The 25,302-nt window shown below is 37.3% G+C and overlaps 1 protein-coding gene across 3 annotated transcripts in view; it reads left to right on the plus strand.

The window, feature by feature from the left end:
- Positions 1-666: 666 nt before the first annotated feature.
- The window catches only part of QSOX2 (quiescin sulfhydryl oxidase 2), a 29,150-nt gene continuing 4,514 nt past the window's right edge, over positions 667-25,302 (plus strand). The window contains exons 1-11 of one of the 3 annotated variants that reach the window (XM_075170736.1): positions 667-920; positions 5,648-5,748; positions 7,044-7,092; positions 8,240-8,348; positions 8,545-8,635; positions 11,063-11,208; positions 12,209-12,352; positions 14,546-14,675; positions 16,990-17,112; positions 18,308-18,458; positions 22,604-22,792. In XM_075170736.1, coding sequence (XP_075026837.1) covers positions 683-920; positions 5,648-5,748; positions 7,044-7,092; positions 8,240-8,348; positions 8,545-8,635; positions 11,063-11,208; positions 12,209-12,352; positions 14,546-14,675; positions 16,990-17,112; positions 18,308-18,458; positions 22,604-22,792 — 1,471 coding nt within the window. In that variant the 5' untranslated portion in view covers positions 667-682. The remainder of the gene's footprint in view (positions 921-5,647; positions 5,749-7,043; positions 7,093-8,239; positions 8,349-8,544; positions 8,636-11,062; positions 11,209-12,208; positions 12,353-14,545; positions 14,676-16,989; positions 17,113-18,307; positions 18,459-22,603; positions 22,793-25,302) is intronic. The other 2 variants (XM_075170735.1, XM_075170734.1) reach the window with 2 other exon arrangements.

Below are 25,302 nucleotides of genomic sequence, written 5' to 3' on the forward strand. Positions count from 1 at the left end.
TTGCATCTTCAGTTTTCAGTGGAAACGGCTCTTTCCTGCCGAGTGATGTACTTTGGGATGAAACAGTTCTCGACCCAAAGGCCGTGCTATTTTAATCTCTTCTCGGTGAGAAGCTTCATGGAGTTGAAACTTCTGTTTCTGTAACAGATTGCCCCGTAAAATCGGTCACCAAGCTACCTCTATTGTTTTAACCTCAGTTTTACCTTTTTCCTTAGACAGCCCCCCTGAGGGAAACATGGCTCTAAACACAGCGGGAAAGTGTTTATTCGCGGTGCGTCCCTGTCACCAGGGTTTGGTAACGCGCTTGGGAAGAAGCGACCCTACCACCTCCCTCGCCTGCACCTCCTGGGCTAGGGGGTGAGGACATGGCGGTTCGTGGGGGGCGGCTGCCAACAGGTGCGTCCCCACCTGGGGAAAGGCCATGTCACCGCCTATGGCCGGTGCGGCGTGGGGGGGCAGCGGGCGGCGCCGCCTCGCTCTCTTTGTACGGGGGACCCTCGCTTCCCTCAGAAGGAAACAGGGGCCAGGCCTCCCCCTCGGGCCGCCAGAGCCGGGAAGGCACCGAGGGGGGACGGGACACAGCGGCGGCCCGGGCCCTAGGCCGCGTCGCCAGGGCCGGCGCGTTGCTATGGCGCGGCCCCGCCCCGCCCCGCCCCTCGCCGCGCGCCGCTGGCGTCCCAACATGGCGGCGGCGGGCGGCAGCGGGCCGCTGGCGCTGCTGGTCCTGCTGCTGGCGGCGGCGGCAGCGGCGCGGCTGTACCGGGCGGGGGAGGACCCGCTGACCGTGCTGACGGCCGGCTCGGTGCGGCGGGCGCTGCTCAACTCCTCTGCCGCCTGGGTGGTGCAGTTCTACAGCTCGTCCTGCGGCCACTGCATCGCCTTCGCCCCCACCTGGCGGGCCCTGGCGGGGGACGTCAAAGGTGAGGCGCCGCTGCCGCCGCCCCCTCCGCGGCCGGCTCTGACCGGGCCCCCGCACCCGGGGGAGCGGTCACCACCGCCGCCCGGCTCTCCACGGCTCCGCCCGGCGTGAGGCCAGGCTGCCGCGGGCCTGACCCGCTGGCCTGCAGCCCTCCGCCCCGCGGCCTCCCTCGGGTGCCCGGGCCGTGGCCGTCGGTCCCCGGTGCTGGGACCGGGGCCGGGGCACCCGTGTGGGCCGCAGCGGTGCCTCGGCGCAAGTGGTCACCCGTGGGGCGCTCGGCTGCGGCGGGACCTCGGCTCGCTGTGTCACCCGTGGGCTGCGGCAGTGCCTTGCCATGCGTGGCCGTGCTTTGCGTGAGCCGCGGTGCCTCGGCGTGTGAGCGTCGTCCCTCTTCTCGCTTCTCTGGTGGCGGGCACGGCCCTTGCCACGCGGCCTGAATGGCACACAGGACAAAGCGAGGCGAGGATGATAGTAGCAAGTCTCCAAATTAAAGGTTTCATAGGAATCCAGGGACAAAACATCACCAGCTCTCACACACACAGAGCGATCCAGCTGCGGATTTACACGCAGGCGTCAGTGTGCGTTGCAGTGTGCGAGTGGATGCGCTGAGGCGCAGGAGGTATGTTTAGACTAGGCAAGATCTTTATCTTCTGAATGTTTTGTAAAGAGACTAGCCTATTTTAGCGGCTAAACGAAAAATAAATATTGTGGTACTGGAGAGGCCATGCATGTGTTTGATTTTTATCTGGCAAATTCAATATAGCGTGAATGGACTAGAAGGGGGAGAAGGACCGCCAGGAAATAACAGAAAAATTAAGCTCAGTGAGAGTCAGATTTTCAGATTTATCAAATAGTGACTTAAAAAGAAATGGTGGCCTCCAGGGTTTATACCGAGGGAGACCTGCCTTGCTGTGTCTCTGTCTGCCCAGTTTTTTTGGCAGGTGCTGAAGTGTTTTACTCTATTTGTAAATCTAAGGTAAGGAAACAAACAGGCCCCTCAGGTGTTGGTTAAATTCAGTACCTGGTGGGGAGAAGACTTAAGATCAAATTTGTAGTAAATGTTATGCTTAATATAGTGGTGTTAACGAATTTTAAACTACTCTTAATTTAGTATTTGACCCAAGAGACGTTTCCAGGATGGAGACAGCAGTTCTAATGCATTCATATGGTTTCAGTTTGAGAGGGAGTGAAGAGCTCTGGCTTTTCTCTGGCAGCCTTCTATGTGAAAAGTGTTAACAATGAACATGAAGTGGAGGTGCAGTATTAGGTATACGTGGTTTTAGATATACGGAAATGGAGGCCTATCCAAAAATAGGTCCTGATGAACTCGTCAAATGCTGAGGATTGCTGACTAATGAGCAGAAGCTCAAAAATGGAGAAACACAGAGCGGTAATGGTTTCAGAGCATTTCAAATGCTCCTTACTTGCATGGGTTTTTTATTTATAAAAGCAGTAAGTTTTTCCTGTTTTCTTTGCATAAGTTTGTGTAACATTTTCACCTTCTGATTTTATTTGTTTGTGGCCAAAATAGTATTAGGTTTTCTTTTTTTTTGAAGAAAAGTAAGAACAAGGAGGTGTTTGAACACTGCAGTGAAGATCATGAAGAGCCTGAACTGAACAGAGCTTTTGTTAAAATACGACAGGGACATGTTTATATATTACTACAGCAGCATGATACCTCTGTAGGCAATATTTTTTGTAACTTGTAATGACTTCGTCAAATATATATTTTCTTTCTCATCTGCAGTCATGATAACTGCAAATGATGTTATGCACTTTTATTACTATAACCAGTTAAATGCCTATCTACTCTTTAATCCATTGAGTTTTTATGGAGACTTTAATTTAAAAAGTGGATTTTTGTGTTTGTGGACATTGGCAGTACCAGCAAATGCAATTGGCTTCTGGTGTTATTTGTCAGCAAAATGTTTCCATTTTAAAGTTGGAATGAATGGATTTTAGTAGAAGGCTGAGAACAGTCACACTTTTTGTTGGTAGCTTCATCTAAAAAAACCCCCCAAAACATTTTGCCCACTTAGGCTGTCTCAACATTTGTTTTTCAAAAATATTTACTCATCTGCTAGGATATTACAGCTACCTTCGAGGATGCAGACTCATCTACATTAGAGAACGCCGAGATCACTGTGGCTGTATTTGCTAATTTGGTATAGTCCAGTTAAATTGGTGCAACTACTTTGTCCATAGAAGGCCTGTGCTAATATACTTAGTTTCTATTTCATTTCTCATTTGTTAAATCTTGGCAATACAGTCCTTGCAAACTTCATAGCAGAACGTAATCCTCCTGAAAAACAGGAGCAGTGCTTGCTTTTGTGTAATTTATGTTTTCAGTTTGATACTCTCTCTCCTCTCAGAACAGCTTTAAGCTTAGAGTCATTGCTGCTGCATTCCTAATCACACATTTAGTTTTATTGCAGTAGTGTCCAAAGTGGCCATTATAGTTAATTGTACTTTTTCTGTCTTAAAAGATGATTGAATCTATCCACCAAAATGCCTGTGGGCTGGAATTATGTATAGTAATTTTCTGTGTGGAAGTAACAAACCCTTGGAAATCCCATATACAACAACCCTTGAATTATATGCAGAAGCAATCTGCTCCTCTGGATTTGGAGTAACTGTTCCAAATCTAGCAATTGTTGTTCCAAATCTAGCAATAATGATTTCCTTCTAGAAATTGTTCTTTAAACACATTTGGTGGGGAACTGCAGAAACCTTGTCATTATGCAGGAAGCAGCCTATGTCTTAAAATACATAACTCAAGTAGCACACAGGGAGAGATTCCTTGTGATGCATCTCTTATCTCCCTGACTGAAACTTCATAATGGAAAATAACACACGGCATTGCATCTACCTGCTGGAGGGAATACACAAGGTTTATGCAAAGAAAGTATCTTCCGCGTAATACACTGTGATTGGTGTGTTGGTATTCTGTAGCATTTCTTAAGTGGGAGGTTTGACCAACCTGCTGGATTTCCAGTTGTCCAATACATTCATGTCATTCGTTGGAACTTGTTTAGCATAAACAGAAATAGTGTTGGTTAATATGATATCACTCACCTACCCCTTTCATATAGTTTGTGAGTTGGTATTTCAAGAATACTAATGCTAACTTAAAATTCATCAGCATTTAAAAAAAACAATCCAGGCTACAGTGCCACTGTAAACTTGCACAGTCTAGGCTGTGCAGTCCAGCAACTTTTGCATCCTTTAGAAAGGAAAAGCTCCTTTTTAAGCAGAAGCAAATGCTAAGCAGCACACATCCCAGCTGGTGCTCTTTAACCCAAGTATTTAGCTAGAGATGGGTTTGCATTGTTGGGAGTAGGCTATTTGCATTAGGCTCATAGTGCTTCCATTCATTGTATGGAGGAGGATCAAGACAGGTGGAAAAAGGAGGAGGAGTAGTGGAAGTTGAATGAGATAGATACCCAGAAGCCAAACTTTTTTTTTTTATTTTGCATTTTATTTGATGAAATAGACTGTTGTATCTTTTGTGCTCCTGTGAATACATGCCCATCTGCTCTAGCATGCTTGTAGTTACTCCTGGTGCCTGTTCAGCTGTTGGCATGTTCAGCACAACGGAAATTCTCCATCAGCTGCCCCATCCTCCTCCAAAGACAAATAAAGGTCAAGCTAAATTTCAAAAGCAGCTAGGCATAGAGCTGTCAATCAGATCTTGAACTTGATGAAGCTTCCATGCTCTTTGCTATAAAAGCAAGTTTAATTTTAAATTTTATTGATACTTGGGAATTGTGGTGTACCTTCAAATTTTGCCCACAGCTGTTTTCATTTAGCTTAGCTTTTAAAAGTAACTGTCTAAGAAGTCTCTTGGAGCGGTTCTTCCTTAAAGTGACTGCTGCAGCGAGCATGGCTCAAAAAGATAAGTTCCTAGCAAAATGAGAAGGAAAAAGCTACAAATGAGTTGAAAGCTTTTACTGAAGTTATATAAACATATTTATAGAAATACTTGAACTCTTGTGGTTATTGCTATGAAACATTTATAAAGGAAACTTACAGTGATGTTCAAACTCAACTATTTAGCACTCTGGTTAAAACTCAGATATTTTTTGAGGGATATCTAATGTATTCCTGAACAATACTAAAAGATAAAGACAGCTTTCAGTAGACAGTATGTGAGCCTTGGGTTGTGTGCAATTCTGGAGGCCTCTGAGAAAATTATAAGTTCAGTAAATAGTGAGTCCTTGTGAAAACAGCTATAATACAAGATGCATCAAATTTATGGTTTTGTAATTGACAGCCATGTGGATGTGTAACTGTTGGATTAATATTATTCAGTTATATATATTATGCATGCTTTATTTTATGAGCTTAGCTAATGGGAAAAATGAGGGAATACTATCTGGTATCTTACAAGTGTTCGGTTGGCCGCGATTTCATTTTCCTGGATTCAATAAAATGTCTTCAGCCCTGGAACTGCTACTTTGTGTGCTGGGATTCTTTTTATTTAGGTGTATTGAAAATACTGATACAGCTAAGAAAAACAGGGAGGCTTTAGTTATTTTAAAAGTCAGTAGATTGTATTACACTTGACAATAGAAATGAATAGCAAATGAGAATCGACCGAGGGCTTGATTTTTATGCTGTTGGAATCTATCGGAGTTCTGTTGTTGATTTCCGTGGGAAGCAGGGTAATCCATCAGCTGGGATCTGTGATCACTTCTGCTGAACATTGAAAGATATCTTTGTTTTCAGACTGGGAATCTGCAATTAGAGTGGGTGTGCTGGATTGTGGGGAAGAAGAGAACTATGAGACGTGCAAAGAATATGGTATTCATTATTACCCAACTTTTAGGGTAAGTGGCATAATATGTTGCCTTAGGTAAATGATGCATGCTTTATAGTAACTAAAACCGTAACAAACATGCTTGCGCAGTGTGTTATGTGTAACTAGTTGTTCTTTAGCTGGACTTTTGCTTTGCTTTTGCTGAGAAAACTGCAGAGTTGATAAAAGATTAATTTGAGTTCTTCTTGCTGAATGCAATAGCTGATGCAGTTATTTATAGCAGTAATTCAGTCCCCAGTTCTGAATCTGAAAAATTCTTATTGAAAGAAGATACCATTCTAGAAAGTACTATGTTGTTACATTTTTATAACACCTAGTTTTAATATATTCGTTAGATAATAACAATTTGTGTAAATATGTTTCAAATTCAAATATTCTTGATTATTACTAGTGGTTTTAGCTTTGGTATGTGAAAGTAAAGGTAATATATTGAAATTGCGTCATGAAGTCAGCTGATTCCATGACCAATTAAAAATTTACCCTTGATCGATCCTTCAGTATTCTTCTAATTAATTTTATAATTTGCTTAAACTGGCTTTTAAAAGGGATCTTATGTTTGCCAGAAGTAGCTACCATTGTTCATTTTCAGGTCTAAGTGCAATTTTTAACTTGTCTGTCTTTGTCAATCTGTATAATCACATTATTAACTGTAAGTATGAGCAGAATGTGATGGATGGAGAGGATTGAATAAGCTGTGTTTGTTATGACAGGAGAGGGAACAGGAGACGTTTCACTATAGAATTTGTGATGTTCTACCCTGATAGAAAGAACAATATTTTTTTTAATCTTTAAAGTTTTGGGTGTAAATTGGAATGCACTCTTTATTAGACAGCGAATCTCTTCTATTTTATTTTTTATAGCAGAAGGCAGTCAAGCTCCATTATATATTCTGTTTAACCACTGGAGGGAGTTGAGAAAATGTGAATAGTGTTCTAAGTATATATACAGTTGGTAATACTGATTTGGTGATCAGTTAATTTGTGTTTGGGTTAATGTTTGCAGTAATGGATCAATATACAGTATTGAATTGTGCATTATGGTATTTTTCCTCTAAAAGTTGGCTTCATTGTATATCAGAGTTTCGACTGGTATATATGAGCTACCCTCATATAGTTGAGAAGCAGGTCTTTGGAACTCATAGGCTAAGAGGTAAAACCGTCTTCTGAACAGATAGATAAAAACGTTTTGTAATTAGAGCTGTAAAAAGTAAAAACTCTTGAAAGCCATTTTTGTTTCTAAACTGAGCTTTTGTCTGATACAGTGAGTTATTTTCAAAGCAATAATACTTTTTTTCCTCCTGCATAGTACTTCAAAGCATTTACAAAGCAGTTTACTACTGGAGAAAATTACAAAGGTAAGAATATCCTACTGTAAGAAATCCCCAAAGCAGTTATCCTATCAGCCAGCAATGTGTCACACAATAAGCAAAATCCCTTTGCCTGTCAGTTAGGTTAGACAGCTAGAGATGGGATGGACACTAAGTAGCTCTTTAAGATATGATATTACAAGTACTGTATGGAAATGGAATGTCAGGCAGAATTTTAGACAGGCAGAACATTTGTTCAAGAACTTAGGGCTCACATTCCTCATTTTATTTGAAATGTAGTTCTTAACTTTCACAAATGGCTAGATAATTTTTTAAAATTCTTTCCACCACATGCCTCATCAGCATGAGATCCAGTTTGCTCAATCCTAACTCTCGTGCTTTTTGATCTGTCAGCCACTTTCCCGGCATCCTCAATGTCACTGGGAGAACCCCTATTCAGATGTTGACTAACTGAAAACAGGCTTATCCTGTGTGTCTGACAGGATCACAGCTTGAGGTGGTTTGTCTGGGGACAAAAGTAATGTTGTCTTTTTCAATGGATTAACATTTAAAAGGCCAGAGGTCAGAAGAGAAGCCACCTGCACCATTAACCCTTCATGTAGAAGTAGACCGTAGTTGTACCTGTTACTTTTTGGCATTTGTGAGAGTTTCTGCTTTTTTAATTTATTTCTTTTAAAGTAAATAAAGTATTCTCGCACTTCAATTATTTCCTCATATTGTTACATGGCTTTGTAACGTCACCTGGCCCATTTGGTAAGAATGGTACACCTTTGCAGTTTTTAATGCATGGTGAATATCCTTATTGCAAAAAAGCTACCAAAGTTGCCCACACCAACTATTGTGAAAATGAGCACAGTTTTAGAATGAAGCATTGTTTGAAGAGAAAATCAGCAAGGCACGCTGATGGTTAGATTTGGAAAAATCTTGAGGTTTTATTAATTTTGGAGTGGGAAGACAGCTTTTAAATATGATCTCATCTCAACATCAAAATGAAATCCTACAACTAAATCCTTAGTTCCTGTTCTTCAGCCAAATAGTATTCTGGTTTTTTTAAAGTCCAAATTTAAAACAAAAACCTGACACAGAAAAGCATAAGAATGTATGAAAACCTGCATGCGAGTCATTTTTTCCCAGTTTTCCGAAGTGTTGTATTTTTTTTGTAACCTGTACTCAGCAGGAGCAGATCGAGAGCTGCAAACAGTTCGTCAGATGATGATTGACTTCTTACAGAACCATTCCCAAGAGTTGAGACCGCCTGCTTGCCCGCCATTGGATCCAGTTTCGTAAGTTCCGTGTTTAAAATACAGCTGGTGTACACTTACTATGTTAATGAAATAAAATGTAGAAGGTCCTATTAAAGATGAAGTAAGCTTTTTTCTTACTATCAGTTCTGCTACGAGACTGTAAAAGGAAATTCCATCAATAACAGTGAGCGTATTGCATTCTACCTGTGCTAAATAGCTTTTGTTTTCTTAAAAGGTCCAGTGATGTTACTTCTCTTCTTGACAAGAACAGCCGTCATTATACTGCCATTGTGTTTGAAAGTAATAACTCCTATGTTGGACGAGAGGTAATGTATGACTTATGAATCACATAATGAATATGAATGAATGTTATCATAACACAGCTGAATTTTGTTATTTAACCAAGCAACAAAATTTCTGATTATAGAACTGAATTAAAGGGTCATAAAGGGCAGGTCATGAATATTTGAGATATCACAAAGTCAAGGTATTATATAGGGCTGTTGCATTTAGTCACACAGAGGAACGTGCTTACAAATGAATGTGATGTCATGTTAACTACTTCCATTCACGTTTTAGTGGAAGATTAATTTATCAATTTCATTGTTAGCACAATTCTTTTTTCTTTCAAGATTTGGAAGTTCACAACAAAAATATTGTCAGATTATGTTATTGTTTTGTTACTGCTAGAGAACCGTTCATAATATTCATTCTTCTGGGCAGCTTCTGTAATTTCAGCTGTTCATAATAATGTGAATTCTCTGATTCTCTTTCTTCATGTATAGGTTTTAGGAAATTACATTCTAAATTAAGACGATAGCATAAAATTATTTTCACAGCTCTGAGGAAGTGAGGAAGTGGAAGTCTTTGGTTTTTTGCTTCCCCCACCCTCCCAATAAAATAGTTGATTTGGCACCATTTTACCACCTAATGAGCCTGCTGTTAGCTTAGACAACTGTTACTTTTCTCTTCCTGCCAAGATCTGGGATAAGTAAAGAAAATAAATTGCATAATTATCTAGGCATAATCTGTGTGGAAACATCCAATGTCTGTGAAATGTTTCTAATTAGATTTGATGCTGAGATGGCCCAGTTGCATAAGTGGAGGAGAGTGTGCTGCCAAAAGCGAGAATCACTTTCAGAAGCAGGCTGCTTCCAGACATTTGTTTTCTGGAAGCTGCTGTGTTGATACAAGTGGGCATTACTGAAGAGAAGAAATGTGATGATTATAAAGTTCTTCAGCTTTTTATCACACTCGCTTTAGTTTTATTACCTGCTGTTATAGGGAAAGACTGAGTGTCATCTGATTAACAGAAAGTGGAGTCTGCTTTCAGAAGAAAAAATATTTGCTAATGTTATGTAGTATTTTAGCTTTATAGAATAGTTTAGTGAAATAGAAAATAACATTGTTTTCAAATTTACAGTATAAGACAATATGAACAAACCTAATAAAAGTCACAACAGCTGAAGAAAGGAAAGCCATGCGCTTATCACTGATGGAAGGAAGGAAGGGTCTCTTAAATTACAAATTTGAAAGTGAGAGAAAATGTAGCAAAGACAATATTCACCTGAAAGGGAAAATTATAGTGGAAACTGTGAAAATAACAACAGGAAAAAGATATAGAAGAGGCAGAGAGGGGTAAAAGTAAAAGAATGACAGGTAGAAATGTAAGAAGAGTCGGAAGCATGGAAGGTTTTGTAGATAAGAATGGAACATTTGAAATGGTAGTATAAGAGCATAGGCTGATGGAAGGATGTGAGGAGTGTGGTCATTAGAATGGCAAAAGAGGACGCCTTTAGTAGTGGGATCTTGAAGGATTTAAGAAGGGAAGAAATGAGTATTTAAGCTTTTCTTTTAAAGGGCAAATTTTCATTACTTATAACCGAGTCATCATATTTGTAGGTGCAGCTTTGGCTGTAGTCGGCAAAGAATTTTGATAGTTGAGTCCTGGCAAATCTTTGAGGCATCCTGATGTTACCACCCTCTTCTGCCTCCTCCACCCTTTGCTGAATTTTACACCTTGCAAAGAAATTTGTGCCCACTCCCAGCAGCTCTAGTGCAAAAGCCCAAAGCCCAGCATCAGGTTTAAACAGCTGATGAAGATTGGTTTGAGCTAAGATGCTGGACTGTGAACTGGAACTTTTGAGGTATAGGCACCTATTCCTGTATGGAGTCTCTGCTGCGGGGTTAGTAAACAAAAAGCTGAACAGACAGCTGGGTGCTGTGACACCACAGACCACGCAGCTTGCTTTGGCAGGGCTTGCCAGGAAAGCCTTAACTCCTGTGGAGCCCTTAATTGTTTTTGAAGTCATGGATTTTGACATCGGAATGCCCAGAAGTGGTGGGACCAAATAAGTGTTTCTTCACTACATGAAAATTTGCCTTTAGACTCTTACATATATAACATGAAACATAAATCTGTTGGTGCCTGTGGAATATCCTCTGGGCTATCTGAGGTTTACGAGGACATTTTATTCTCATGTTTTCTTCAGATGTTAGACTTCAAAGGGAAAAGATCAGGATAGACCAAGAAAAAAACATGGAAGATAGGAGTAAATAATTTCCAGAGAAGAGTAAATCTTCTTTAACTGAAATTGTTAGTGTCCACAGAATACTCGTAGATATACTTCCTTGGTGAACAGCTTAATGATACCCTTAAAGGATGATGCGCTTCACCTATTTATATGTCTTGTCCTACAAGATTAGATGTTCCTTGAATAATGTATAATTCATGTCATCTTTTCATTATCCAGGTTATCTTAGACTTGATCCAGTATGAAAACATCGTTGTAAAGAGAGCATTGAATTTTGATAAGCCTTTTCTTGAGAAACTTGGTATTACCTCAGTCCCTTCATGTTATCTGATGCATCCAAATGGGTCCCATGGATTAATTAACATGTAAGTAGTTACCTGTCTGAGGAATATGGGGAGGTTCACTTAAGCTATAAAACCAGTTTCCATAGCTTCCTTTCATACAAAGTAAGTTATTCTATAACTTTCTTTTGCATGTATATAATGACATTGTGTCCTGGCGTGTAACCAATACGTTGTACTGACTGAAGTTGTGTGTTCAGTTTCTTTGTGTTTGAAAATTGCCTGTCTTGAGCTCTCTCTAGCAATTATTACATCGTCTAGTGGTCTTGTTTACTCTTTGTGAGTGTTTGTAATAAACAGACATGGGTTATGCCAGTGGAACTCAGATTTCATCATATAGTAGGGAACATTAGCCAAAATGGTGTGGTGGCTAATTATAACCCTTGTGGTGTTTCACTACAATAACGAGTTTATACTGCTTGTTAAGTTAGTAGATTGTTAAGTAGATGATTTGAAGTAGTGTTTCTAACTGGAAATAAAAGCTCTAAGCCAGTGTTTGTTATATGGAGTTTGATATGCTGAGAGCAATGAGCTGGTTGTTCTTAATGAACCATTTAATATTGTTACCTCTATTTTTTTAGTAAGAGACCTAATATTACTTTTGCTTACCACTTGCCTATTTATAGCTTTAATCTATTACTGTGATACTTCTGAAGGGAAAACACTTCGAAATAAAAGCGGAAAAAAATTAATGAAGCATCACAGTTCTTAAAAAAACTTGCTTCTAAGTCAAAATACTTGTTCCATGTGAACATTGCCTGTGTAAGGCTAACGGACATTTTGATGAACATGGTGTGTTCTTATTTTGAATGGAATTTCAAACCACTAATCCAAATGATTGTTACTACTATTCCTAAATTGAACATTATTTAATTTCACTTTGTATCAAAACATAACATGTCGCACTAGGACTGTAAAACATAAAACAAAATTAGTATCTTATTTTATAAATATGCTAATTTGCTTTGGATATTCACTTAGCCTGAGATTAAAAGTAATCTTTACTTTGTCCGTTTATATGCAGTTTGAAGCCTCTACGGTCTTTTTTTTCCTCATATTTAAAGTCACTGCCAGGTGTAAGAAAAAAACTTCTTTTGCCACTTCAGCTACCTGTTCAAGAAAACAAAGAGGAGAGTACAGAAATCAAGGTGTGGAAAGAGTTTGATAAGTAAGTGATACCCTCGATTTTCAGATCAATACTTGGTTATAAAAATTTGCTTGCAGTTTTTTCTTGCCATGTGGGAAGCTGTGCTGTAATTTATTCTAAAATCCTAGTGCAGTTCAAAATTTTACTTCATTCCACCCCAGGTGATGCGCCTTGAGTTGAATAGGTTGCTTACTACTGAATGATCTGCATTCTTCTGCCGAGTAAAATTAAAGGCGTTCGTGCTTAACACTGGAGAAATTATGGCATCGAAGCTGAAAGCAATGCTTTCAGCTGTTGCTTCAACTTCATCCATTTCTCAGTATATTCAGGTAACACTTGTGAATTAGTTCAATTCCAGCATCAAGGTTACAACTTCCTTACGATTGTGAGCAGTGTTTCAAACAATTCAGAGGTGAAATTATTGAGGGCTTGCCAGTATTTGGTTTTTAGCAGCAAGCATCTGCACTGCTATGGAGGGAATGTTTTTCTCCAAAAGTATTGCTAAATACTTAATTGACTTAAAAATACCAATGGACTCGTCACCCATTGCCTGAAGTATATAGATCACTGATTTGAATTGTTGGAAAACTTCAGCAAGTAATTGGTGTCCCTGACAAAATAAATAGTAAAATAACAAGCTATAACATTTCTGTAGAAAATGAGAATTCTCTGTGTGTATAACAGTGAAGCAGTGCCCACTAAAAAGTGCTTGTCAAATGCAAGTATAATAGAAAATACTAAAGTTGCAGTAAAAGATGTTTATCATACAAAATCCGGTAAGGTTTATCTTCACCCTCTTTCCCTCTTTGTTTGAGAGAAGGATGCAAAGGCTTTGCAGAGAGATAATCCCTCAGCATCTTTAGATGGAAAAGATGTAGGACTGAGTGCTTTCATTTTGTACTTATTTTCCTTTTGTGGACACTATTGGTGTCATCTTCTTTCAATGACTATTATAAAATATTTTATATTAAACATTCTGTTATCAAAACAACTTAGTTAAATTGAGCTGCTTTCCAGCAAGACAAAATCTTGTTGATGTGAGTCTCAAGTCCAAGTATCTTCTAAGTAGGATTCTTTGGGGGACCCTCATGCATTCACATGGATGTCTCTTTATTTAAGAAACTTGAAGCAGAATTTTGCTGTTCTTTTAAATTTAAGTGAGTACGTTATTATTAAGAAGATAAATTCAGACTAAGTCTGTAGTTTGAGTTAAGAATATAGATTATTCTGTATTTTAATATGTTATTTCTTGCATGTTATTTAAGAGGTGGGGCTAGCCAGTTTCTTGAATGATTGTTCTTTTAATTCTGTTTGATTTTAGAAATAATAGTGCTGCTGAACTCTTAACAAGAAGTGTTTAACTCTATTAACTATGTGAACTTCTGTTTGGTTACCTTGCTCTGTATCATACTGTCTAGAGTTTGTACTCTGAAAGCATTGAAAGATAGGGTGTTTTACTTGATATATTTGTAATTTGTGAAGTATTTTTGTTGTTATGAAGATATTTGGTTGTGAGAGAGAACTCTTAAAATCTTTAATTTGCTTTACGTGTTTTGCTTGTACCTGTAATAAGGTACCTAATTCTGTCTTAAGAGCTGGTGTGATTAAAATTGACTGTTAAACTTGTATGCAGAGAACCTACAGTAAAACTACTGCGTTTGGGAGAGGATTTCTAGATTCAGTCCTTTCCAACATTGACCTTTTTCAGTCTTGTTTGCACTCCTGCTCTGTGTATAATCTACTTTTGTTCAACAAAAGTCTCCCTTTTTTCATTCCATGTCATTTTTCTATTTGTGGTCAATCCTGAAGAGAAGCTATAATTTCTTTACACTAGCTATTTCCTTGCTGACAATGTCAGGGTTATAATTTCACTACAAGGTACAGCTGGCTGAGAGGCAAAAAGTTTAGTCAAATATAAAATAAATTCTTGTGTGTGGTTATGCTTCATTTGTCTAAACTCTGAACAAAATGACATAAAATTACTCTTTTAAGAGAGTACAGTGAAACTCATTGAACTTGACATTCACCGTACCGAGCACCTGAAGTAACTGCTGTGTCTTCCCATACTGGTGTAGGATATACTGCAATCACCGTGGAGTGGCAAATGTTGAGGTTTTAATGACACCTACTATATATCAATTTTACCTTCATGACTGGTGAGAAAATGAGCGAAAGAAACCTGCCACTTTATAACATTATATATGTGTGTTTCAGATCTAAGCTGTACATGGCTGACCTTGAATCGGGATTGCATTACCTGCTCAGGGTAGAGCTTGCTACGCACAAGACACTTGAGGGAGCTGAGCTAAAGACCTTCAAGGATTTTGTTACCATCTCTGCCAAGGTATACACTTCTAGTCTTTGATTATTTGTAAGAATAAAGTGACTCTAACATAAAATTTATTATGTGACATAAGTCTCTCAAAATGTCTTTCAGAATGTTTAAATATATGCTTCCTCACTAGCTTAAAAAATAGTTTTGTGGGTTTCTTTAAATGTTATTTTTGAGTTATTGTGTGCCATTCTGACATACTTATAGAGTTGAAATGCATTTTAATTTAATCTTAGAGCGCTTGAAATTAAATAAAGCTTAAGTAGTCTGCAGCATATTGAACAAACATTGTAAATATAGTCCATTTATCAGATTTTCAAGATAAGTAGCTATTGTAACTGAGCGGGATTAAAAAAACCTTTGTTTTTCATTCTTGACTTTTGGATTTCGTTAGTGCGTACTTGACAAATGGTGGTTTATTTGGAGATATTAGTAAGTTCTGTCTAAATTTTTAATATAATTGAGGTATTGAATTTAATTAATTGAGTATTTCAAAATAATTGAGGTATTTCAAAAATAAAGATGCTTGCCTATTACATTTGAGCGAAAGGACAATATATGTAATATAAGGTGATGTGACTTGAAAAAAATTGAAATAATTTAACTTTATAATGTCAGCCTTTTATATTTACTTACTGAGCAGCTAACACTGTTTTATTTCAAAGAAAGTTAATCAGTATCTGTTTAAGGAAATAATAAGGCCTATATGAACTATCTCCAAATATCTGGATTTATCTGGAAATCAGACAGACAGTTTCTTGGCCCCCCGCAGCCATCAGAGGTCAGAAATCTCTAGCTGGCCTCATTTCTTTAAGAAAGTGTAGTGGTAATCTTTTCATCATATTATCCCTAAAACATCCTCTGTTCTTTGTGATGGCTCCGAGCCAGCTGATGTAATTTCCTTCCCTGGCTATTAGTGCATAAATGGGGAATGCTCTCTTTTAGTTGCATGCTCATCTGCCGTTGCACAAGTGGGGACTGCTGTCCTTTATTTGCCTTCTCTTGCCATGTAACACTTTCCTCCTAGTTCTCATTCATGATTCTCGGGTGTTTCCGTTAGGAAACATTTTATACTATCTTCCTGTGTAACAGCGTATATAGTGATGATAAATCCTAAGTCACAGAGGTCTCTGGTTCCCTACTTGGGGAATTTTCGTTGTTTTAGAATTAGGGTTTTTGGCAATCAGTGCAGAAGTCCATTGTTTTTTGAGTACTCGATGAGACTGATACCTACCTGAGATACTGTGCAACTATTGTCTTTTAGATAATAATGCATGATATTCTGTGGCTCCTACAGGAGAAAATGTAATTGTAGTGTGCCGTTAGTAGTTCAGAGGTGTGCTGTTTTTTTACAGACTATTTAAGAGTTATCTTTGAACCTAAACAATGCACAGGGTCCTTTGTGTTAGATACAGTACAGATAATTAGCAAAAAGGGAATTCCTGCCTGTTAGATTTGCCTGTATCAAGTAAGCGGTCTGTGAATTAGAGATATTATTGATAGTTGGACAATGGCTGCAGAATATACTAGCATATGTATAGCATGTTCTGTCATAAATTGCTTTATGTATTTAATGTAACAGATCCAGGGACTTTATTTCCCCATCTGTTGAAATACTGCTCCCTCCGGAAGGGTACTTAGAGGATGGTATGCCTACTCTACTTAATTCTATAGTAATTACAACTATTGCTGAAGCAACATAGCATTTCTAGTGTAAAATAATGGTATTACCTCTGAATTGCAGTTCCTCACACTCATCTGCCAGACTCTGACTTCTTTAAGTTGCAAATTAAGGAAGTCACTATTTCCAAATCACTTTGGAAATCACTATTACACATATGAAAAGGAAAATGCTCTCCTAGATAACCAACGTCATCTACATTTACAGAAATCTGAACAAATATTTTATAAGAACTAATTTTTGTGATAAATCTTCTAAGAGTAAGAAGGGATTTCAGCCTCTCTGATTCACTTAGGTCTTATGCTCCTTTTTGAGCTATACACTGAGCTGAACTACCTTAATGCGAAATTCTACATAATCTGTCAAAAGTTGTTCTGTACCATTTCTGCCTGCTGTTGAGTAGCTTCATTTTACTGGTTAACATTTTGTGCATGCAAATTGTTAAATTTTGTAAGCAAAAGTTAGTGTGAAATGGCTTTTTATTGGAAGCAGAACAAGTAATTAATTTGCTCATAACCAAAGAAAATCTGAAGCATTTTAAAGACAGGAACAACACATTTAGGTAAAGATAAAAGTGTCTTGCTGCTAATGAGATTTGTGCTTTAAAATATGGGTATTTTCTTCCTTTTTTTTTTTTTTCCTCAGCTTTTTCCTGGCCGTCAGCCTGTGGTAAAGTTGTTAGAGACCTTGCAAGAGTGGCTGGTGAGCCTTCCATTAGACAAAATCCCTTATGATGCTATCCTAGATCTGGTCAACAACAAAATGCGGGTAAGCTCTTACTAGTTTCCAGCATAAAATACAGCATTAGTAAAGGATAAGATTCTATATAAATCTAAGACATCACTTACTGATGGTCCCTCAGTCATAATGGAGTTATAAGAAGGTTAAAATGAAAATAAAGTTAAATCATTACCAGAAGAAAAATCCACATTAAGAAATTGAAATGAGAGAATTGAAATATACAATCCTGTCTCAGTTTTATAATGAGCAAGCAATCGCTAACATATACATGTTCCCTAACGTCAGCTTCAAATGATGCAAGATTCCCAGTGGATATTTTTGAGTTGCCTTTGCTTGCTATGCCTGCTATCAGCAGGATTCTCTTGAAGTTCAGAGTTTAAGCAATGGGAAATTTATCCACTGAAATGGACATTATTCCTGAAGAGTTTGCCCAAATACTCTCTTATTTCCTGGCACAGTAAAGGCTTCGCTAGGAATCCCATCTCACTTTGATAGTGCAAAGCCCTGTGATAGGGCCATCTTTGTACAGGAGTTAATATGAGTCTTTCTTCCCGTGAAATGGGATTGCTGTCTGAAATTTGGGAATCTCCTGTGTGTTTTAGGAAGCAGAGAGATAAGTCTTAGAAACTAAAATCTTGCACTGGATTTTAGGTATAATGAATAAGTAGTGGTTTTGTTTTAAGAAGAAATAATAATTAATTCTACATCTTAGCCTGTTAAGATTTTACCACTGTAAGTCATGTAGATCTTGCTGAGTAATACAGAATTTTTAATGTGCCCAGGGAAATTGTAGCTCTCAGAGTTTACGGTAGTATTTGTGTGTGTGTTGTGTTCATACTGTGCTTAAAAAAAACTTCACAAGTTAAGCTACTTAATGTATTCTGTCAGACTAATTAGACATTTGTGATGTGCATTTTAGTAGGTTTGACATCAGTGACTGTACATTGTGTATCATGTAATATGTTTGCAAGAAGGATGAGTTTTATAATGGTGCATCAGAGTATCTCAGACTTAAGGATTGTTATAAGTTTAAAATTTGTTTGCTTTAAGCATGAATTCGTTAGCAACAAGTGCAGAGAGAGTCATTTACTATTCTTTATCTATGCATCACCTCAATTTCAAGGTAGGATCAACTGTGACTGCCATTATATTCAGTAGTGAATTTAGGTCCCAGAGCTGCGTATATCTTAAATACTTTTTTTTTTTCCTTTTTTCTTCCTAGATTTCTGGGATATTTCTCACTAAGAAAATTCAGTGGGTGGGATGTCAGGGCAGCAGACCAGAGCTGAGAGGTTATACCTGTTCCCTTTGGAAGCTGTTTCATACCCTAACTGTTCAAGCTGCGCTGCGACCAAAAGCTTTGATAAATACAGGTAAGCAGCAGTTATGTGAGACACTTGAAGGACGAGACAAATGTGTGCAGCAGTTCTGCTGTGCAATAGAAAAAGTAACGGATTAGAGCAAATTTTTCTGTGTGTAAATACTCAACTAATACATTGGTGGAGGACAGTGGCTTTTGAGGCTTGGCTTTCAGGTTTGTACCAGCAGGGGTCAGAGCATAGCTGTACTGCAGCGGGGAAGGCTTTGAAGGAAAGCGTGTCAATTTGTTCTTGCGTAGAAATGTGGTAAATAAAGTATGCGGCCCTAAAGACACGAACAATAAAGCAGAAAAAGGAGAGCGTTTCAAACTAAGAAATTTTGAACTACGTGAAAAGGGGTGAAGATTGTTCAGGTTACCTGAGGTTGCACTGTTAATTTAATGTGAGAAGAATGAGATTTAACTGTACAGTTTAGTAGCTATAAAAGCTGTATAACCATTAGCCAATCCTGTAATTTTATTTCTTAAATACCAAATGTTATGATTGGGTTTTTTTCAGCTGAATGTACCTAGTGTCCATTAATCTGTGCAGTGATATACTGCTTTGCAAGTACTCTATGAAATTGCTTATTTTTAGATTTGCAGCACCTTGTGAAGCAGAGTGTTAATACTCTGGTGATGATTCCTATTTAAGAAACATGCTGGATATATAATCTATTTTCCTTGCACAATGGAAATAGAATTACTAATGCTGAAGTATTTGCCTTCATATATTTTTATTCTTGTCGGGACAATGCTTTGGTTATATAGTTCTATTAGTTTTCATTTAAACCTTTTTAATGTCTTTTCCAAGGAATGTAAGAATGCTAGATGGAAAGTTACGAGATCATAAAACTCAGAAATTTGCAATTTGTCAGTTGCTGATTTGTATGTTAAAAAAAAATAAATTATTTGATTATTTCAAATTATGGATACATACATTTGTCCAGCATTACTTGCAGTCACAGTGAAAATCTCTCCATTCTTAATATTGAATCTCCTGCACAATAGGGATATTTTTGGATAGCTAATCATCCTGTTGTTGATTTCTGTTTCTCTCTTTGTTTTGTTTTGTTTGTTATTCATGGGACAGTAGGTTGAATCTCTTTAATTTAGTACTGTGTTCTGCCTGGTGAGTTTGGGTTTTTTTGTACTGGATGATATGTTAGCTGTTCAACAGGATCATGCATAGGTTAAATTTCCCCTTTTGTCCCAATTGCCAAAAGTGTTCTAATCAAAAGTAAAAATGTTTTTAATATTTAACTATACAAAATTGCATCTTAAATTGCTCCTATGTTTTAAGTGTGAGCTCTGGTCAGTCTGAAGTTAAAAATACATTGTAGAACCTGAAAACTCTTTGGCACACTTAACCATCGATTTAAATCGGGACAGATATGTGATGATCACTTCTTATGGTGAAAGAATTGGGTCAGTCTGAGACTGTCGGATTATGTCTTGGGAGGTTTTCCTCTCCTTATTGCTTGTTTAAATCCCATCTACTAAAAAGCATGATGTACTCCCTAATCCTTCCCACCACAGGTAGGGTTTTATGGTTCTTGTCCACTTTAAAGATTAGGGTTACCCTGAATTGCAGTAGTTTGGGAGGAAAGAGAAAAGGAGGATTACACGATGATACATGGCAGATGTTAATAGAAGATTCATCTCTGGGCTGATAAAAGAAAAACAAACAAAATGAGCCATTTTGCAATTGTTTTCTTTTTAAAGCAGCTGTATTTTTCTTGATAGTTTCCTCTACTTGCAGAGTCTGGCAGTCGGTGTGAACTTGCTATGGCTTTCTTGATATAATGTTTTTATTGGTTTATATTTGACACGTTTTAATGTTGAACAGTGTAACTTGAACCTGCAGTGGGATCAGCATAAGGGAATCCAAAGGAACTCTGAACAGAACTGCTTACATCCAAGGATGTATAAAATCATTGTAGAAATCTAGTGCTAGGCATGCTTAATTACATGAAATGTGTTTTTAGGTAATAGGATCTATTGGCGTGAATAAGACAGGTTTGTGGATTTTATAAAAAAATTATCTGGATTCTTCTTAATCTGTTGCTGAATTTGAAAGACCTCCCCACAAAATGAATTTTCAAAAGCATAACCAGATATAATTAAATTTGTGTATGAATCTCTGTTCCTCTATAAAGAGGTTATTTGCTAGTAGTTACTTTTGTTGTGTTTGTTGTTGTTTTTTTCTAAATACATATTTTAGTATACATGGTAAAACTGTTTTGCCTGAAATTTGTTTCAACTTTCCAAAATTATTTTTCAGCCTTTCTTTTAATACTGTAATTTAATCTGCTTTAATCTCATAGCCTTTATTTATACGTGCCTATTCAATCACAAATATTGAATGTCTGAGTAGAGATTGTTTGCTTTTTATGATTTCTTTTTGGCTTTAAAGACTTTTTTTTGGTGCCATGTTTAAGAATATAATGTTCTAAATAAAGGTGTTTATGACAGTCTTCATGCATTTCTCATATACATAACAGGTAAGTACTCTGATAGTTTTTAATAGGTTTTGTTGAGGATTTTTTTTCCCAAAAAACAGTGCATGTACAGAGGGCATGTGTGCTACCAAACTGTTTGTTATTCTCTACCAGAATAGGACAGCGAGCAAAGCACCGTAATCCTTTACTACAGAACCTACAAAACCTGCATTGTAAATTACTCGTGGTAGAGGTGTTCAACTGCAGGAGTCAGTAATTTGATCAATCTGCATCATAAAATGTGTTTCGTTTGACAAGTGTGTGTTCATGGTAACGTGTAGTGTATTTGTAAATACATTTTGGCATAATTTACTAGGTCAATTAAGCATGAATCGGAAAATCTGTGAGACAGAGATGAAACCATTAGAATTTCAAGAAATTATATCAGGTTTTCAAGCCGCTTACAGATCTACCTGCTGTCACAGTAAAGGCCCACAAAAAAGTTTGCAATCTGTAAAGACCTTAGCTTACTACTGAATAAAATAATGATTCTTTTGCATTATCTTTAGTGTAAAAGTGTGAATGTTATAGAAAGAATAATGTGTTTGTATTTATTTTACAAGGAATTCCTCAGTTGGTCTTGAAAGTTCAAATGCTGCTGAGTAGCTATTATGTGTATGCATTCAGTGCTTGCCAAAAAAGCCGTGGAATTAATAACTGTAATGAGATTCTGGTATTCTGTAATACCTCAGAATTATGGAGTAACAAACAGATATCACAGGCACCTTGTGAAATACTTACCAGAGGGGTTTTGACTCTTGGTTTTTCAGTAGCAAGGCCACCATAACTTTAGTGCCTGAGCATAAAGGTAATGGTGAATGCATAACATAAATATTCATTTAGTTATTAAAGTCTCTACTTCCAGAAGAATTGTATGAAGTATAGACAGCATGGACTTTGCGTGTTTTAACAATTTCAAAATACACTGTGATAATGGGCTTTTGAAAAAAAAAATTAATGTCTGATTTTCATTTAGTCAAGTTTGTTTCCCCCTCAAATTGTAAGATGTTCTTTGAAAGGAGAAATTTCACTGTAGAGAGCACTTGACCTTTAACTCTTATTTTAATGTGTTGTTCAGGGTAACTTTGAACACAGTTGTATAGACTAAACGTGTTAGTGTGTATTGGTATGAATAGCTACTTTGCATTTTTAATAACACTATCACTTACCTAGCATTTTTTGAACCTTAGTGTGTTTAAAAGAATTGCCTTGTAGTTGTGTCTGATATCGCAGACAACCTTTCAAAACAGTATGTTTTGAAATGTACTGTTTGAGATCACTTTAAACTCTACATTATTTATTGCCAAATAATTTGGTTTCTAAATGTCTCGCCTCAACTGCTCAGTGACAATATTATATATGTATTTTGTTGGGGAGAAGTATTTCTTCTAAGACCTGTGCGAAGCTTTTAATCCCTCTAATAATCTTTGTGACTTACTGAGGTATAGGTTCTATATGATGGCACATGTGTTATGGATATCTTTAAATTATAAAAGTGGCTAGTTTCTTATCTCTAAAGTGGAGGTGTAAATTTGGAACAAGAAGGTGGCAACATTTCCTTTTCTTTTCCCACGGTTCACTTTTATGTACGTTAAAGTGCCTATGTTGAAGCTATATTTGTCCAGATGGTGCTAAATGCATCTATCATCTGTCTTCCTAGGTCTTGAAGACAATCCCCAAATAGTACTTCAGATCATGCGGAGATACATTCACCACTTTTTTGGATGCAAGGCTTGTGCTCAGCATTTTGAAGAAATGGCTAAAGAGTCCATGGATTCCGTTAAAACCTTAGACAAGGCTGTTCTCTGGCTCTGGGAAAAACACAACATAGTGAATAACAGGCTCGCAGGTACGGAAGACCTTGCTTAGGAAAACCCACCAAAGGTAGCTGTGTCTGAAAGGCAAGGCTATGGCATGTTATACAAGGCGGTTTGTATTTGAACAGAGATACGCAAAATAGACTCTGTAACATGAGTTTAGAAACAACAGTAAGAGTTGCTCCAGCTTGACAGTCCTTTAATAAATACTGACTTCAAAAGACTCCACATTTACATTGGTGTACAAGAAAGGGTACTTGTTTTTAGAGCAAAACCTAGAGCATCCCCATCAACTATAACTCTAAAGACCAACACACTAACCTTTGCGTGAGTGAGAAATACACACTTGAGATACACTATCCTCCAGTAGCATAGTCATCTCTTATGATATATAATGAAAAAACATCTCAAAGATACTGTTTCTTCTGACATTTCACCTGTTGCTTGATGAGAAGATCTTTCTGGAGTACAAATCAAAGCCTTTTCAAAGAAGAGCAATACAGTTCAGCTACTTATCAGTGGGTAAAAAAATTAAATTTCTTTCTGTAACAGTTTAAATAGACATTAAAACCTGTCTTCATTTTGTTCTGGAGAAATGCTGTGTAGAAAATGATGGTAATTGAACAGGAGACTTTCTCAGGATAAAGAGCCTAAACTATTAGCAGATCAGCAACTGAATAAAATAAAATTACTGTATGAAGAAAATCTGTTCCCTGGCTAGATTGCTATGTTTTCAGTTAGACTAAAAGTACCGTTAAAATACTAGTTGTATTTAATCCGTTCTGTTATGGGGATATCAAGTAACTAAAGCACTAAAGAAAATTGTTTTCTCTTTGCGCTTAATCCATGTCTGCTGTTATGGATCTGTGTAATGTAGCATTAGTTACAATTTAAATATGCTATATTGTGTTTATATTATGGTTATGCTGAATTCCCAAGATTTATGAAGTATTAAATACTGTTGTGAGCATAAACAGTTTGTCTCCTTTCTCCAAGGAGAAAAAAGTAAATTATGAGGTATTAAATAAAAACATCCCCTAATGTTTGTTACTGTTGCCAGGTTGAACACAGGAAAAAAGTCGTCTTGTTAACTTGAAGTTGCTAAGTAGTGGAGCAATGTACTTACTGAGAACATTAAGTTATTGGAAAACTCGCATGGATATTGATTTAGATGATGCAACAGACGGCTAAAATACCCTTTTAGTAAGAAGTATAAACATACTGGAATAAGTAATAATATTAAATTATGCTTTTTAAGTTTACTAAAATTTCTCTTTGAGACAATGACTTATTTAGTTCCTGTAAGCTGCATCTGTATTTCTGGTGATATATATAGCTTTCAATGAGAAACAACATTTGACGGGTCAATGAAAACACCTTGGCACAGCCTTCTAGTATGGGTCATGAGATTGTTGTATATGGCTCTGCCCTATTTAATTCTTTCCTGTTGCTTTAGAATGTACAGAATTTATAGCATTCTTCTTTTTGGCAGGAAAACATAAAGTACAGCAAGTTTTCTGTTTGTAATCTTACCATAAGATGTTTTGTTTCTACTTTCTCTATGCAAACAAATTGATTATTTAGTGATTGTTATTTAAAGATATCTGAAATGCAAACTTGCTCTCTTACTTGTAAATATCAAGGAGGCAAATGTTTTTAAGCATTCTTTGAATCCCTAAACAATATTTTGCTCAAAATCATGGGGAAGTTTCCTGCCTTTAAAAAGAGTAAAAATAATATTAAATACAAATCTATATTTATTTCTGAAATATTTTAAGTGTTAGTGTATTAATAACAGTCAGATAAAAAATTAGCTTTTTTACCAGGTAGAGATTTTTGTTCTAAAAATGATCTCCATTCACATTTTAAAATGGTTGGTTTTTTTTTTAAGAGCAAAATGCAACACTAGCTACAGTGTTCAGGTCTTTCCCATCAAGACAGAAAGGCGGCCAGAGCCATGAGCAACTCAAATGTTAAAATTGGATCTAGTTCAAGACAGCGTTATATGTTTAAATGCTAAAAAGCAAGCTGAAAAATACATCTTAAATATGATAATGGTTTTTAAAGTACTGAAAACAGTTTGCTATAGTAATAATGCAAGCTATGAAAAAGCAAGCTTAGGGTGGAGTGGTTCACAATACAGAAACATGAAAATATCTGCAAGTCTTTGGCCTTGAAACTGCTTGCTGCAAACCAAGCTTCAGGATTAGAGAGTATTGAGTGCAAAAGAGCAGTTTGTTTTGAACCATAATTCAAGTTAACCCCTGAAAGGCCCAGATGGTGGTGTTTTTACGCCTTCTAAAAACATAGCAATTGTAGCATCTTGTTGTATTAGAATTTGAAAGCTACAGCTTTTACTGAGAGAAAAGGAGAATAATTGATTTAGTGTTTGTATTTTGAAAGCAATACTTTAGAACATAATTGATGCATCCATAAGGAAACTTACGAATTTCCAAATTTGTTCATGATTGTCTTCAGTTTAATACAAATATTATTGTGCTGTAGGCTTTTTTTGCCAGCCTCTGTGGTTTCCAGTGAAGTG

Source organism: Calonectris borealis, chromosome 21 (genome assembly GCF_964195595.1).
Source record: "Calonectris borealis chromosome 21, bCalBor7.hap1.2, whole genome shotgun sequence".
Lineage (NCBI taxonomy): Eukaryota > Metazoa > Chordata > Aves > Procellariiformes > Procellariidae > Calonectris > Calonectris borealis.